At 47.0% G+C, this 17,498-nt stretch overlaps 1 protein-coding gene across 5 annotated transcripts in view; it reads right to left on the bottom strand.

The window, feature by feature from the left end:
* LOC121572199 (DNA polymerase nu) overlaps window positions 1-17,498 on the bottom strand; it is a 95,860-nt gene that overhangs the window by 76,318 nt on the left and 2,044 nt on the right. The window contains exons 2-7 of one of the 5 annotated variants that reach the window (XM_045225558.1): window positions 11,840-12,018; window positions 11,330-11,423; window positions 6,502-6,627; window positions 4,443-6,227; window positions 3,616-3,746; window positions 95-775 (exon numbers count right to left, since the gene is read on the bottom strand). In XM_045225558.1, the coding sequence (XP_045081493.1) occupies window positions 95-775; window positions 3,616-3,746; window positions 4,443-5,052 (1,422 nt within the window). In that variant the 5' untranslated portion in view covers window positions 5,053-6,227; window positions 6,502-6,627; window positions 11,330-11,423; window positions 11,840-12,018. Of the gene's footprint in view, window positions 1-94; window positions 956-3,615; window positions 3,747-4,442; window positions 6,228-6,501; window positions 6,628-11,329; window positions 11,424-11,839; window positions 12,019-12,181; window positions 12,885-13,730; window positions 14,026-15,267; window positions 15,507-15,744; window positions 15,958-16,161; window positions 17,200-17,338; window positions 17,379-17,498 lie in introns of those variants that run through there. The other 4 variants (XM_045225557.1, XM_045225560.1, XM_045225561.1 and 1 more) reach the window with 4 other exon arrangements.

Below are 17,498 nucleotides of genomic sequence, written 5' to 3' on the forward strand. Positions count from 1 at the left end.
TGAGACCTGTATTTGAATATCAAAGGAAACAATTGCCTGAGGTTATAAACATTGCTTTGACTTTCTGGAGGGTCAAAAGAAAACTCTTGCCCACCTGTTCTGAGTCCATCTGAGTGGTTCCATCCTGGTACACCATGGTTAGAACCAGCGCACTGGCCTGCCCTGCCTCCTCCAGCACCTTGCCTCTCTCCTCAGGACTCAACTTCCCAGCATCCCTTACTCTGGGGTCAGAGATCATGGCTGTAGTCAGACAGGCTTTGGATTGGTTGGACTGGGCCTGGGGGTCACCGGCACCGCTTCCCACCTCTGGTTCTGTTTCTGGGGTAAGTTGACCCTGGTTAGGCCCAGGTCTGGTCTGCTTCGGCTTGGGTGGTTTGGGGGTTTTGGAGGATCTATGCTGGGGGGTGTCTGAACTAGAATGGTCTCTGGTTGATTCAAGCCCCCTCTCCCCCATTGGGACCCCCTGTCTTGGCCTAACTGGGTTGGCTGGGGGTCGATGTGGGGGGTTAGGGGTTAGAGATACGCCCTTGGTTCCCTCAGTCTTGTGGAGGGTCTTGGTTTTGGTTCGGGGGTCTAGGCTAAAGGCTGGGGTCAGGTCTGGGTGTTTGGGGGTTGGGGTTTGGGGTTTGCACCCCTCCTGGCCCCCTTGCAAGTTCCTTGCTTTCCCTTGAGAGGATCGAGGGGGTTCCCATTTCACCAGCCGCCTGAAGAGGGCGATTTTGGGCAGAGGGGCGCCATGCTTCCTTTTGAGGGAGAAGGTAGGTGTCAGGGGTGGCTGTTGGGCAGAGGGGAGAGGGTGAGAGGGGTGAGGGCTGCTGCTCTCCTCTTCACCACTAGCATGTATAGAGGTCAGGCCGGACCCCAGCCCTGCGGCTCTGCCATGCCCAGCAAGAGAGGGGTTGGTTAGTACAGGATCTACACTCAACCCCCTCTCTCTGGAGCCTCCATCACCAGCCTTCACAACAGAGAGAGAGAGATAGATAAGAGAGAACAAGAGATGCATTATTCCATTCACAGGAAGCGATTCATTCTGCAACTGTACAAGACAACTTAAAATAGACTCTCTCCTGTGCTCTGATTCTATTACCACTACAGTCAATGGCACCCTATTCCCTATATAGTGCACTACCATATGGGCTCTGGTCAAAAGTAGTGCACTATGTAGGGAATAGGATGCCATTTGGGATGCACTTCAGATGAATGGAGAGATAAGTGTGAAGGCTCAAGTCCAGAAGGATGGTGATTAAATTCTCATTTCCTTCCACCTGTGAGCAAGAGAGTGAAACATGTGTTTGTGAGTGAGAGAGATAGACAGATAGAAAAAGAGAGAAAGTGAAAGGGTGAAGAGCCGAAGAGAGGAGTAAGAGAAAGAGTGTGTCTGTCTATTTGCGTTAACACCTCCAACTAACCCTCCAAGTCTCTCTACCCAATTCTACTCTGCAACTCTACTTTTTAATTTTTATGCAAAGTGTGTGCAGAGTTCGAGTCAATGTGTGTGTGTGTGTGAGTGAGTGAACTGAATAGTGCTCTAGGGAATACAGGACTGTAGAGGTAAATAGTGCTCTAGGGAATACAGGACTGTAGAGGTAAATAGTGCTCTAGGGAATACAGGACTGTAGAGGTAAATAGTGCTCTAGGGAATACAGGACTGTAGAGGTAAATAGTGCTCTAGGGAATACAGGTCTGTAGAGGTAAATAGTGCTCTAGGGAATACAGGACTGTAGAGGTAAATAGTGCTCTAGGGAATACAGGACTGTAGAGGTAAATAGTGCTCTAGGGAATACAGGACTGTAGAGGTAAATAGTGCTCTAGGGAATACAGGACTGTAGAGGTAAATAGTGCTCTAGGGAATACAGGACTGTAGAGGTAAATAGTGCTCTAGGGAATACAGGACTGTAGAGGTAAATAGTGCTCTAGGGAATACAGGACTGTAGAGGTAAATAGTGCTCTAGGGAATACAGGACTGTAGAGGTAAATAGTGCTCTAGGGAATACAGGACTGTAGAGGTAAATAGTGTGTGGTCTGTTCTACCAAGAGAACATCAACTGATTCAGCTCTCTGGGGAGAGCTCTGCTCATTTCCTTGTAAACAGAAACGCTTACTTGCTGACACGCTGACACACACAAACGCTGACACACACACACACACACACACACACACACACACAGAGAATAGACTAGAAGGCCCTATCGCCAGGCCTTTTACTTTAGTACCCAACAGGGAGTCATCACTTCTCTGTCCGGTGGTGTGGTGTGGTGCAATACTGCTGAAGTCTTCCATTTCCATGGAAATGAAGGGGAATGAGCATTGGGGGAATTCTCTCTATTTTATTCCCCTCACCCTCCAGAGTGCGTCCAATATGGCGTCCTATTCCCTATATAGTGCACTACTTTTGACCAAGACCCATAGAGCTATGGTCAAAAGTAGTTCCCAAGTTCAACCTTCCCAAGTTCTCCCATGTCACCCCGCTCCTCCGCACACTCCACTGGCTTCCAGTCTAAGCTCGCATCAACTACAAGACCATGTTACTTATCTAAGGAGCAGCAAGAGGAACTGCTACTCCCTACCTTCAGTCGATGCTCAAACCCTACAACCCAACCCGAGTACTCCGTTCTGCCACCTCTGGTCTCTTAGCCCTCTGACCCCTACGGGAGGGCAGCTCCCGCTCAGCCCAGTCCAAGCTCTTCTCTGTCCTGGCACCTCTATGGTGGAAGCAGCTTCCCCCTGAAGGCAGGACAGCAGAGTCCCTGCCCATCCTCTGAAAACATCTGAAACCGTACCCCTTCAAAGAGTATCTTAAACAATCCCACAGCACCTCCCCTCCCCGTAAAAAAATAAATAAAAGCATAGGGTTACATGTCATCAGCATCCCTCGGAGACGAGGCCATACCCCAAACTAGTTAAGAAAATTCCATATTGCATTTGGTCTCTGTTGTTCATTCAGTTAAGCCTATACTTGATTGAACTAACACTTGCACTTTACTTTCTTCCCCCCTTACTAGCACTGACTTTGCTAATTGCTACTTTATTGAGGAAAAATGTGCTTACTATGACTGAGATATCTGGTTGTCCCACCTAGCTATCTTAAAGGGATACTTCAGGATTTTGGCAGTGAAGGAAGCTAGAGGTAGTTTCACAAGCCTATGCTAACTAGCGTTAGTGCTAACAGATACCCATAGACTTCCAGTCATTGCGCTAACTTCCTTCATACTGGACACAGAGACATAAAAATGGTATCCACGAGTTCATCTGACTCTGAGGAAGTAGATAAAGGGCCTCATTGCCAAAATCCCGAAGTATTCCCTTTAATATGAATGCACTAACTATAAGTCGCTCTGGATAAGAATGTCAACTAAATGACTAAAATGTCAAATTTAGGATGCAGCTAAAGGGGTTTCTGGTAGAGGGAGAGGGGTTAGAGGTGTCAGTGGTTTTCTGCACGGTATCTAAATACCAACTATTACAAGCTTACATTTCTCCAGGCCCATCCCTCGCTGTTTACCAAAACAAATGACGTTTGGGAGGCCATTTTGTTGTTGTTTGAATTACGGACATTTAACATTCTACTATGTGCACAGAAGCAGTATGGGTCCTCTGGCTGAAGCGGTAACATACCTGAGTGTTGTTGTGATGATTAGTAGCCAGGGGGGTCTGTCCCAGATGGGTCCCCCGGAGAGGGGGGGCTCTGAATACTCTCCCACTCTCCTGAGATGGCTTCGGAATGGAATGTCCTGCAGCTAAGGGTTCTGGAAGAAGAAAAAATCTATATGCTTTCTCTCTGCTTAAAATTGTCTGTGTTTGTGTCTGAATGAGTGAATGTGTTTGTGATTGCGTTTGAATTTGAGACCCTGCGTCTGCATATTGAGTGAGGTCAGCTAAACTCACTGAAGCATAGCTCAGGTCTGATATTCTGTCACTACACTACGCTGTTCTTGACTCTGTTTTTTACACACACACAAACACTTCCTTCCTGCGTACTGAAACATGAGCAGTCCAGATTCTGTCAGCGTGTTCAGACAAGTCCATTATAATCGCTGTAAACGGATTCACACTTTTTATTTCATCAGCACTGTGATATATGAGCTGACTAGGGCTCTGAGTTTTCCCTAGTCAGGCCTTGTGGTCAGGGGAAAACTCAGGGCCCTATAGATTGCTGGACATAGCAGCGCTGCCCATGGCAACAGATCCAGGATCAGCTTAGAGGGAAAATGCAAAACTCACCTTAAATAAGCATCTATGGACAACTTCATTGGGTAAATACTGAATGAAGTGCTGTATCGCCATCTAGTGGCTTATTACTAAAGTGCCAATTTGTCCAGCATCTAAAATCCCCAACATCCATCTCTCATATAGTGTACTAAAAGGCAACCTATCTATCTGTGTCCTAAACTAACCTGTGTGTGTGTGTGTGTGTGTGCGTGTGGGTCCCGTCCTGAACTAACCTGTGTTTCCTCCACTGTTCCTCTGTGCAGCTATCACCAATGGCCCATCCATGTTCCTCCTCTCCTCTGGGTGACTATCCCTCATCTGGGTCACCCCCAGGCCCTCTCCATCCCTCATCTGCCCCAGTGAGGGTGACACCTTCCTCTGCTGGTGGGGTTTGGTACTACTCCTGCTGTTCTTCCTCTCAATCTTTTTCTTCATCCCTCCTTCCTTGATGTCATCCTTACTCTCCCTCTCCACTCTTTCCTCCATCTCTCCACACCCCATCCCTCTCTGGTTGTCAGTAGTCATATCACTGAAGAGCCGTTTCCTCTTGATGGGGTCTCTCTCGCTGAGGTTGTCCCTTGGTCCTCCTTCTGTCACCATCTCCCGTTCTGACTGGGCTGTGTCTCCATGCAGCGCCCCCTGCTGGTCAACTAACCCAACTGCACATTGGCTTTCTGTGCTGTCCCTGTGGCTGAGGTCCTCAGTGACGTCGCCCTCATTGAAGAGCAGTTTTTCTCCAAAGCCATCCCTCTGTAAAGCATGACTTGCTCCAAAGCCATCTCTCTTCAGTGAATGACTTCCAAAGCAATCTCTTTCTACCGTGTGACTTGCTCCAAACGCCATCTCTTTCTACTGTGTGACTTGCTCCAATGCCATCTCTTTCTACCGTGTGACTTGCTCCAATGCCATCTCTTTCTACTGTGTGACTTGCTCCAAAGCCATCTCTCTTCAGTGAATGACTTCCAAAGCAATCTCTTTCTACTGTGTGACTTGCTCCAACGCCATCTCTTTCTACTGTGTAACTTGCTCCAATGCCATCTCTTTCTACCGTGTGACTTGCTCCAATGCCATCTCTTTCTACTGTGTGACTTGCTCCAACGCCATCTCTTTCTACTGTGTGACTTGCTCCAACGCCATCTCTTTCTACTGTGTGACTTGCTCCAATGCCATCTCTTTCTACTGTGTGACTTGCTCCAACGCCATCTCTTTCTACTGTGTGACTTGCTCCAAAGCCATCGGTCTCCAAACCATGACTTGCTCCAAAGCCATCGGTCTCCAAACCATGACTTGCTCCAAAGCCATCGGTCTCCAAACCATGACTTGCTCCAAAGCCATCGGTCTCCAAACCATGACTTGCTCCAAAGCCATCGGTCTCCAAACCATGACTTGCTCCAAAGCCATCCCTCTCCACTGTGTGACTTGCTCCAAAGCCATCCTTCTCCAATGCACAACTTGCTCCAATTTCATCATCCATTCTTAGTTCAAAGGTCGGGCCACTGTCCATGTCCTCCATTGTGAAGTCCTCGCTCTCTGATGTAGGAAGTAACAGCCCTCTCTCTAGTCTCTTTTTGTCACAGTCTGCCTTCTCTTTGGTCTTGTAAGCTCTCTGAGGTGGAGGCAGTAGCAGACTCCCAAACTGCCATTTAGCAACAGGCACCGGGGCCTGACGGTCAGCATCTCCTCCACCAGCTAAGGCCACTTCTATGGACTTGGCTTTAGCCAGCCTCTCCCTTTGGTCCTCTGGGGCTATGGACGTGTCTTCTTGGCTACGTTCAGGGCATTGCCATTCCCCATCTCCACTCCCTAAGTGCCAGCCTTCACTTTGAGTTTCTAGGCATTCTATGTGGTTCTTTGGTGCTATGCTAACGTTAGCTCTGGAGAATGGTGGTCCACAGGCCCCAGCTCGCTTCTCTCTATGGGGCCTAGGGTGCTCTGTTCTGGGCAAGGGTGGTCTGGAAGGGCCCTGGTTCTCCAAGTGGAAGTGGAGTGAGAAGGTGGGCTCTGTCTCTTCAGGAGAGCTGTGGGAGAAGACCAAAAGCTATCAGTCAACAGAGAAAATGAACATCTGTGTTCTTATTGGACAAGTTCAGGTAGTACCTCTCCGATTCATTAAAACAAAATGTTTTCCCCTACTGAACACAAGCCTGATGAATCTGTCACTCTGAGCAGAAATAAGCTAGGATAAATAAGCTAATAATCTAGGAGTACTAGAGGCTAGTTGCTGTTATGTTTTAGAAAGGTGCTCCGATACTCTCACTCTCCAGTGAGGGGGTGTGGAGGGCCAGAGAGTACCTCTCTCTGGGGGTAGAAGAGGGGGCAGAGTCCTGGGACAGGGCTGGGGTCTGAGAGTAGTCCCTCTGGGATGAAGGGTCCCATGAGGAGGAAGACTGGAAGTAGGACTGGGGTCTGGACCAAGGCCTGGCACACAGCACAGAGAAGGATAGTATTATTTATTCCTACATTTTGATTTGGACCAGTAAATGCTAACTATGGCAACAATGAGCATGCAAACCAGGGGTTGAAAAAGTTTGGTCCGAAGTCTGGGTTAGTAGGCTATTTGCAATGCGCAATTCTGTTTACATGAACATTTCTAAAGGCTTTCCCCACAAATATTGACTGCAAAGTAGGCCTACCTGACAATGATATCATGCTAATTTTTATCAATGGGGAGGGCATTTGTTTTGCTCAATTGAATTAAAGGGCAACTACACCCTCAAAAATGGTGATGTGTTTTAAGCATTGTGGTGGACTTAGAACATCAAATTTTTGTTGTTTGTCCTATACTGAACAAAAATATAAACGCAACATGTAAAGTGTTGGTCCCATGTTTCAAGAGCTGAAATAAAAGATCCTAGAAATGTTCCATACGCACAAAAAGCTTACTTCTCTCAAATTTTGAGCACAAATTTGTTTACATCCCTGTTAGTGAGCATTTCTCATTTGCCAAGATAATTCATCCACCTGACAGGTGTGGCATATCAAGAAGTTTATTAAACAGCATGATCATTACACAGGTGCACCTTGTGCTGGGGACAATAAAAGGCCACTAAAATGTGCAGTTTTGTCACACAACACAATGCCACAGATGTCTCAAGTTTTAAGGGAGCGTGCATTTGGCATGCTGACTGCAGGAATGTCTACCCGAGCTGTTGCCAGAGAATTGCATGTTCATTTCTCTACCATAAGCCGCCTCCAACGTCAAGAGGGCCCACCCACTTGGGAGCCAGATTTTTCACACAGGGCACCTTTCCTTTACCGGCGGGCTGTTTGGGAAATCTTTTGGCAAAATTTGAGTAGGCTTTAAACACTTCTCCAGGCACCACTACACCACTACATAGGGCCGATGGAAAGACCGCAGTCACACACAGCATGATACTAAAGGATAAGCAGTCCATTCACTCGGAGTAGTGGCCTGAGGGAACACACTAAATGTATTGGGTAAAGTGTTATGAAATGTCATGTAATATTTTCAATTCTATATAACTGCCTTAATGTTGCTGGACCCCAGGAAGAGTAGCTTCTGCTTTGGCAGCAGCTAATGAGGATCCTTAAAAAATACAAAATACAAAACATAATAAGACAGTAGTTCCCAATCATCAGCTGGTCCTCTGTAGCTCAGCTGGTAAAGCACGGCGCTTGTAACGCCAAGGTAGTGGGTTCGATCCCCGGGACCACCTATACACAAAAAATGTATGCACACATGACTGTAAGTCCCTTTAGATAAAAGCGACTGCTAAAGGCATATTATATATTATTATAATAATAATATAATATACCATTTAGCAGACGCTTTTATCCAAAGCGACATACAGTCATGCGTGCATACATTTTTGTGTATTGGGTGGTCCCGGGGATCGAACCCACTACCCTGGCGTTACAAGCGCCGTGCTCTACCAGCTGAGCTACAGAGGACCACATAAGAATACAAAAACACAACCATTAGGCTAGGTACACTATATATACAAAAGTATGTGGACACCCCTCAAATTAGTGGATTTGGCTATTTAAGCCACACCCCTTGCTGACAGGTGTATAAAATCAAGCACACAGCCATGCAATCTCCATAGACAAACATTGGCAGTAGAAAGGCGTTACTGAAGAGCTCAGTGACATTCAACGTGGCACCGGCATAGGACGTCACCTTTCCAACAAGTCAGTTTGTCAAATTTCTGCCCTGCTAGAGCTGCCCCGGTCAACTGTGAGTGCTGTTATTGTGAAGTGGAAATGTCTTGGAGCAACAACGGCTCAGCCGCGAAGTGGTAGACCACACAAGCTCACAGAACGGGACTGCCAAGTGCTGAAGCGCGTAGCGTGTAAAAAACGCCTGTCCTCGGTTGCAACACTCACTACCGAGTTCCAAACTGCCTCTGGAAGCAACGTCAGCACAATAACTGTTCGTCGGGAGCTTCATGAAATGGGTCTCCATGGCCGAGCAGCCGCACCATGCGCAATGCCAAGCGTCGGCTGGAGTGGTGTAAAACTTGCAGCCATTTGACTCTGGAGCAGTGGAAACGCGTTCTCTAGAGAGATGAATCGCGCTTCACCTTCTGGCAGTCCAACGTACAAATCTGGGTTTGGCGGATGCCAGGAGAACGCTACCTGCCCCAATGCATAGTGCCAACTGTAAAGTTTAGTGGAGGAGGATTAATGGTCTGGGGCTGTTTTTTATGGTTCGGGCTAGGCCCCTTAGTTCTAGTGAAGGTCAATCTTAATGCTACAGCTTACAATGACATTCTAGACGATTATGTGCTTCCAACTTTGTGGCAACAGTTTGGGGAAGGCCCTTTCCTGTTTCAGCATGACAATGTCGAGATCGGTGTGGAAGAACTTGACTGGCCTCAACCCCATCGAACGCCTTTAGGATGAATTGGAACGCCGACTACGAGACAGGCCGAATCGCCCAACATCCGTGCCCGACCTCACTAATGCTTGTGGCTGAATAGAAGCGAGTCCCTGCAGCAATGTTCCAACATCTAGTGGAAAGCCTTCCCTGAAGAGTGGAGGCTGTTATAGCAGCAATGGGGGGACCAACTCCATATTAATGCCCATGATTTTGGAATGAGATGTTGGCCGAGCAGGTGTCCACATACTTTTGGTCATGTAGTGTATTTCCCAATCGAAATGTACAACTACTACTTCCCATTGCAAAACACATTTCACGTTTAGCACACAAAGTAAATTATGATCTAAAGTTTAAATGCAACAATGTTTCACACACAGGTATTTTCCAAAAGATGGCTAACAACAGCAAGCGAGCTGCAATTAACACCACAGTTCCACTCACCAGATGAAGATAATTTGAAACTTAGCTTCTTGTTGAAAGTTATTCTTGAAAAGGGAGAAGCTAACAAATTAGCACAAAAATCCTATTCGATAACACCTGCTGCAGCCCCTGCAAACTAGCCTACAATAAAAGCTAGCTAGCTAGACCTTGGGAAAACTACTGCTTGCTATTGCACAGTGACCTGTTGTTTTCAATACATTTTTGTAAAAACGGTCCCACCCAAGTCAGAAAGTGATTGGTTGATTCCACTGTCTCTCCAAAATGTTGCCCTAATACAGTTGAATGGCAAAGCCTTCTATCTAGCTTCTTATGGCCTAGCCAACGCCTGACTTAGTTAGCTAGCTTTATCTATTTAATAACTCTACCTACATGTACATATTACCTCAATTACCTCGACTAACCGGTGCCCCCGCACTTTGACTCGGGAACCGGTACACCCTGTATACAGCCTCGCTATTGTTATTTTACTGCTGCTCTTTAATTATTTGTTGCTTTTATTTCTCTTTTTTTTTAGGTATTATTTTTTTAAACTGCATTGTTGGTTAAGGGCTTGTAAGTAAGCATTTCACTGTAAGGTCTACACCTGTTGTATTTGGCGCATGTGACAAATAGATGTATCTCCCTATTTGGACCTTGTTTTCTCTTCAGTGTTAACCCTTTCCTTTCCAAAAAAACTGAAAAACTGAAGAGATTAAATCAGAATATCATTGAAAGTAATAATAATAATTATTATTTTATAAAGGCCCTCATTGTTCCCCACTGTGTTTGGGTGAGTAATCATTTGTAGAGTGGCTTTATTTGCCCTCAGCATGCATTTTTTCACTATTCTGAATGTCTAGAGAATCCATATGTTCTTCTGAAATATGAACACAGAAATACTGGACATTTTGAACTCTTATTATAGTGGCGATTTGACAAAATCACAATCGTCATCTTAAACTCGCATTTTTATGGTCTCGGTCCTGACTCGGTCTCGGACTCCTCGTCCCCCTCCCGGTCTCGGTCTCGCCCCGCCCTCTGGTCTTGACTCAGGCTCGATTTGCTCTGGTCTGGTCTTGAATCGTCTCGCTTTAGGTGGTCTCGAAAACAACACCGGTTTTAAAGCAAGTTTGTGCAATTCCACACATTTTGCCATGGGGCAGAGGGAAATAAGCTGTTTTACAGCTAATTTCCTGCAATTCTACACATTTTGCCATAGGGTGGAGAGAATGTTTAGTTTTTAATATGAAATCTGAGTGAGACTAACAAAATCAATGGGGGCCCCCCCCGGCCGGTAATTCGACCATGATAACAAGTTTAAACTAATTTAGCGATCTAAAAATGTTTAGCTGACATGGACTAATTGACTGACTATCAGTGACTGACGTAAGAGAAAAACTGCTGATGCATAACCAAATTCGCAACATTAAGTTGAGACCCCGACTGAACTCCAAGGACCTTCAAAAGAGGGGCCCCGCCAGTTACTCACCCCTGGTCTAGGACTATAGGCGTAATCTGTGTCTGGGAAACCGGCCTATATGTTCTGTGCCTGTTGCATGCACAAGAAATACCACACCAGATGTTTCCTCAACGGAACAATAGTCAATTGAATTTCAACCACATTCATATAGTAAGGACTCAACCCATCTGTCTATTCTCCCTGAAGAGGGTACCATCTTACTGCATTCCAGGTTGCTAATGACACCTCTTTTATCCGCCTTTCCCTAACCAAATAACCCATTCTATGCCACTTCATTCTGTACCATGTTTGGATGCTAATGACAACTCCTTTAACACTGCCTGTACGCCCAACCCAATTACTATTTCTATTCCCCTACTACGGTGTCATCTCCTCACCGGTCTGTCTCTCTCCCTCTCCTCTCCTCCTGTGTTCCTCTGCTCCAGCTGGCCTCTGACTGGTACCCTCTCTGTCTGCCGTCATACCGCTCATCTAACATTTGAATAGATAGGCTTTTTTAAAGTAAGCACAATAGAATAGAGAATAGGATACTTTGTCCATTGGATAGAACTGAAATGTGTCTGTCTTTCCCAACACCACCAGATATACACACAGATCTGTGAATGTGTGCCTTTGTCAACACATAGTACTTTAGAACCATTACGATCAGTGTAGTGGAGGGTAACATACGTAAATGCCGTTTACCCACCATTTGCGGGAAAAATGCATTGAAAGTAAAGGGAGCGTTACTTTACTCATGAACGGCGATCAGCATTTAACATCTACATCACTGCTTACGATATTGTTTAGAATAAAGAGTGGTGTCAGGTCTATAGAATATGTAGATAACATTTCTGTCTGCATCCTTCTAAATATTGCACTGCACTATTCAGTCCTTGCTGACTCACGTTGTCTGTAGCTTTGGGCCCTCGCTGTATCAGAGTAGTGGTTGTGGCTCTGGGCTCGGAGAGCTGCTAGGATCTTCTGTCCAGACGCAGACAGAGGCCCTGAGTACAGCCTGTTACTGCTGCAACTGTACCCCTCCATCTCCTCTCCCTATCTGCAGCCCTGTCTGTCTGTTAGCTGCCTACACAACGCACAGGAAGAATATCAGTGTTATGATTATGCTTTCTCTGTACTGTCACTGATCATATCAAGCTGGCTGATGGAGCCCAATTGTCTTCAAATAAATTGCGCCATACAAACGAGAAAAAAACAGTACATAAAACTGAATACTCACACGCACAAAATATGTTTCTATTAGTTGTGACGACATTCATATTTATTATAATTTCTTTTTATGAAACAAACAAATAGACAAAGGCGGTTACAGGAACAGCAACAGTAGCAGTAAAACAAGCGACATTACATCTGAATTGAAACAGTGCCACAAAAAAACGGAGATGAGATCCAAGTCATCCTCATCCAATTGTCATTTGTCGGAACCCTCTCTCCATATTGTGTAATTCCAAATCCAAGGTTGAGGGTGCTTGGCATTCAACTGGCACATGGGGTGGCGAGAGGGGAGAGGAGATGGGTAAGCCAGGTGTCATTAGGCAGAGCGGCAACCTTTCTCAGTGGCCACTTCACCTTAAAGCACATCCACTACTTTCTGCTGGATCCTCCACTGTTCTGTATGAGCTGTGTTTAGCGCTCACACCCAGAGAAACGGGTCGAGGAGAGGGGAAAAGAGGTGACGTAGGAGGCGGTAAAAGAGCCCAATTACAACTGGCCCTTCTTGGCAGCGGCCGCTCTGCTCTCCAGCTCCTCCACCACTTTGTTCAGCAGCCTGGGGTCCAGGTGGAAGTAGACGTACAGTTCCCGCTCTCGCCTGAGGAGGGGGCTGTGGTCCAGCTGGGAGCGTTTACCCCGGACCTCCTCCATCACATCCTGCATCAGCCTGTACAGACAGTTCTGCTGGACCTCCAGGTCTCCCAGCTTCACTGTCAACTCCTGGAGAGAGGAGGAGGAGGAGGAGGAGAGGGTACGATGGAAGGGAAAGACAGGGGAGGAAGAGAAGGGTGGAGGGAAAGAGGCTTTTAGTAGACATCCAGAGAGACACGGTCAGATCACTGCTAGCTTGTGCTGATAACGTAATGAATAGCGGTGACACTAATTTAAAAGTATATCCTGGACTGCAAGAACAGTACTCAGTATTTTCTAACATCTGCATACCACAAATGGTTATAAGCCTTTCTAGAATATTGACTGACATACAACAGTACTCTACTTTTCCTCCACGTCACACAGATGGTTATGCACAGCTTTATTGACTATAAGACATTTAAAAACTACAGAGAAACTAAAGTGTGTCTCTTTACTGCAGGAAGTAACTGCGATGAACCCCTGTATGGAGCAAGCATGAATTTGCTACATTTGTTACAGAGAGGAAGAAGAGGAGGAGAGGACCGAGGGAGTGAGAAGGATCCCTGTTGACCTGGAAGAAAAAAACTTGACACCTTGTGCTTTTTACATATTCTACATTACAGAAGTGCCTCATTGTCCAGTGCAGTCAACACAACTATACAAAACCCATATACCAATGCAGTGCTCTAAAAGTGAAGCATCACCAGTGAATCCACAACTAACATAATTCGATTCATTTCAAAATACTGTATTTATCAAACAATGGGCAATTACTCAGGCAGCAGTGCAAATTACGTATAAAACCCATAGGTACCGTGCTACCACTTAATCTCCCAAACGTGTTTTATAATAAAACTCTGCTAACTCACGCTACTTTGAGACGAAGACGACAATAACGTCGATGAGGAAGTGTGTGTGTGTTCAGAAACGTACCTGTGCGTTGGGGCAGAGCTCCTGGTCATGTGACGTCGCCGTAGGACATACCTGCGGCGCCAAGAACAGCTGCTGCAACCCCGAGAAGGTTGCCCGGCGCAACGCCTCGCAGTCGCTGTGGAGACGGGCACCCATGTAATGCTGTTGGCGGGCGGCCCCAGCCAGGGCTTCGCGGCAGGATTGGAGCTCCCCCTGGTGGTCGCGGGCGGCACTTTCCAACCCCTCGTAGGTACGGAAGGGCTCCTCGCGGCCACCACGCTCTGAGGCGTGGCCTGACTCCAGGATCTGAAGAAGCCTGGGGGAGCGAGAGGTGTGTCACATACTGTATATTAGGGCTGGGAACTGCCTGGGACCTGACAATACGATATTATCACGACACATAGGTCCCGATACGATATGTATTGCGATTTGATGTTTCAAACATATTGCTCACTGTTTGCTGCAGAGAGAAAAGAGAGCATGAGAAAACGAAGTTTACGTTCAACCTTTTTATGAGTCATAAAAAATGTCACGACCGGCCTGATGGAAACAGCAAATTCTACAAATGTCTATGAAAATGAATTATGCGAGAAATGGCAATGGAACCGCTTTTATGCGCAAATAATGACATAATAACCATCATATCAACGTAAACTTGGAGTCACGCGATGATATGGTGAGTGGTCCTCCCACTACAACTTGGAAAAGCATGCAGTTTACAAGGCTACAGATTAAATAAATGATGATGAACTTCACAGGGTGGTGAAAGTGCAAGGAGATGAGCTTGATGCTCCTTTCCAATAAATATTGAGGGTCTTATTTTGGTGATCTCGCTCTTTTGTCCATAATCTCGCCATGTAGTAGGCTTTACCCGCACTGTATCGGCGAGCTGTTGGCTAGAGCGCACGTGCCAATACCACACATCTGTTTTGTGACAAAACCATCAGTAGAGTTGAAAATGTTGTAATCTGGTATTTGTTCCTCGGTATATGGGAATTGAACCACAAAAGTGATTTTTATGTGCATTATGTCATCACACACAGACTTTTATCTGCAACAAGTCAATTTGATGGAAACATCTCTGGTGGGAAAATGTGCATATTTTATTCATGCGGATTTTAGAGTATTTGCATGAAAATCTGTCGCCAATTGGATGGAAGCTAGTCAGGGAAATAAAAGTGCTGAAAACATTTTGGCTCACTAGTTAAAGAAGATATAGAATGGGGGAAAAGGTTTGGGTGCAGGTACAGCCGACTAGTGCTAGCTATATTTATTTATTTACAAATCGACACTTGGAGTCAAATAACGATATAATATTGTCCAAAAACTAATATTGCGATATGTAACTATCGATTTTTCTCCCCCATCACTACTGTACAGTATATCAATGCACTGCCATATTACCTTTAGTGTGAGAGAAGCAAATACATCTGGGTCGCCTTCAGTGCAACCTAAACCTGTCCAATAAGAACACCTTTTGGTTTTCCATTGAAAAATGTTTTGCTTCCGTATGCCTGATTGAGCACGACCCTGGTTCCTGTCCTCCTCTGATCCCTACCTGGTGAAGGATGCATCCTTGGAGCTGATGATGGACTGAGGACTGGGTCTGGGGTTATGGGACAGCTCAGGTTGCGCTAGGGCCTGGATCCTGAGGGCTGTCTCCTCTCCTCCCTCCCCCAGCCGACCTGCCACCTCCCCAAGCAGCTTCAGCACCTGCCTACCCATCCTCAGCTCCATCTCCTGGGCCAGGAGGAGCAGCTCGAATGAGGCCTTTTGCCGCAGGAGGTGGTCTCGGACCTAGATGGAAAGATGAATGAATGGATGGATAGAGAGACAGAACGTTATCATCCTCTAAGGAGGACAAGAATAGATACACAAAATACATACAAGATGATACTGATTGATTGGGTGAAGACAGTTTCTCACCTGGTGTTCAAAACTCTGTAAATTATGGGAAAACCCATGCAGATATGAACATAGATATTCTAACAACAAGATCGAAAAACAGCATTTGTACAAAACTAACTGACTGTACCTGCTCCTGTCTGGAGGTGTAGTACTCCTGTCTGGCCAGCTGCAGGTCCAGGTCTCCCCTCACCACGGGCATGTTGAGCAGCCTGGCACTCTCCCTCAGAGCCGCTGGTACAGGCCCCTGGAGGAGAGACTCCAGATCAGCCTCCACGCCCTGCAGCTCACGCCTAGACAAGGCCTCACGCGCCTGGAGAGCAGAGGAGGAATTGGTGGTGCCCTGGGAGAGGAGAGAGGAGGGTGAGAGGGATAAAGGTTGCATTAGAGACTAGCAAGTGATGAAAAGCAGGTATGATTATGTTGTTTGTAAGGCTGGTGTGAATATGTGTACAGACTACAGAGCATGCAACACTTACGAACAAACCCCCAGAGGCAACAGCACTAAAGAGACTACTCTAGTCCCTAACCCTCTCCAGTGCCTTACCTTGGTGAATGACTGCAGGTTCTTCGTGATCCACTCCAGCCCAACCCTGGCTCCCTGCTCTTCTGCTCTGGCCTTGACCAGCTGGTGCTGGGCCACCATATGACCCCACTGGAGCCTGGCCATCTCCTTCCTTCTCTGCTCTACCACTCTCTCCTCCACCTCTTTTTCATCCTTCTCCTTTATCTCGTCCCCATCTCCGCAGAGGCTGAGGTCCAGGAGCTGGAAGCGTTCGGAGCAGGAGGTCTCCACCATGTTGCTGATGCCCTGGAAGAACTGGCGCTGGGTGAGGGCGGCCAGGGCCTTGGTGTTAAGCTCCTCCTGGTGGAGGTAGGGCTCCAGGGACAGCTGGGAGAGCAGGATAGGGGGCCCTAGAGGGGTGGTGGTGGTCACAGAACCAGAGGCAGCAGCCTCTCCCTGGGACTTTCTTTCCTTGGACTCTAGGTCTATTTTGAGGTATGATCCAAGCTTTTTCACCTCGTTCGTGAGGTTCTGTAGCGCAGCGTTGGTTCCGGCGTTCTCCGCCCCCAGCGCTGCGTTGATGTCCTTCAGCTTGCCGCCGGCGGCATCCTGCTGGGAGGCCAATCGGAGCGCGGCGTCGGCCCGGGCGGTGGCGAGCACCTGGAGCTTCTTGTACCTGCGCTGTTTCAGCTGCTTCTCCTTTTTCAGAGCAGATAGCTCCGCCTCTAGGTCCTCCACGCTCACCTCCCCCTCCGCTGAGGAAGGACCGACCACACCTCCTCCAGCAGTAGGCCCACAGGTCTTGAGGACCTCGTCCAGCGCGGTCCCATCGAGGATGGGCTTGCCAGAGTTACGGAGGGCCTTGAAGGCCTGGGCCTCCTCCGGGGTGAGCACGTTTCCCTGGTTCAGGGTGCGGCAGACGAAGCGCAGGAGTTGGAGGTTTTCCGGAGCGCAGTCGAAGAGCCAGTCAAACTCAGAGCCCTTCAGAGATGGGGTGCCTGGGTAACCTAGACGACCCAACGCCTCCACGAACTGACCACCGTCTAACATGATGATGACAGCACTCTACTGGCTACCACACTGTCATAGAGGCAGTAGGGTCAAGGGTGGGAGTTATACAGATGAGGAGAATTGACAGAAAGATTATCAACTATATTTAAACTGTAAAATCATAATCACTCAATAGAAATTAGGGGTGTACCGGTACACGTATTCGTACCGTTCGGTATGTGGACCTCTGTTCGGTCCACACTGTGAACCTGAATGAATACATCGAAAAATAAATAAATAATGAAACACTAGGCTATGCCTTCCACTGCTTTGTATGCCTCTTGAGTAAATCTGAGCTGAACAAAAACCTTTCAGGCTATTTCATTAAA

This window comes from Coregonus clupeaformis, chromosome 16 (genome assembly GCF_020615455.1).
Source record: "Coregonus clupeaformis isolate EN_2021a chromosome 16, ASM2061545v1, whole genome shotgun sequence".
In the NCBI taxonomy this organism is placed as follows: domain Eukaryota; kingdom Metazoa; phylum Chordata; class Actinopteri; order Salmoniformes; family Salmonidae; genus Coregonus; species Coregonus clupeaformis.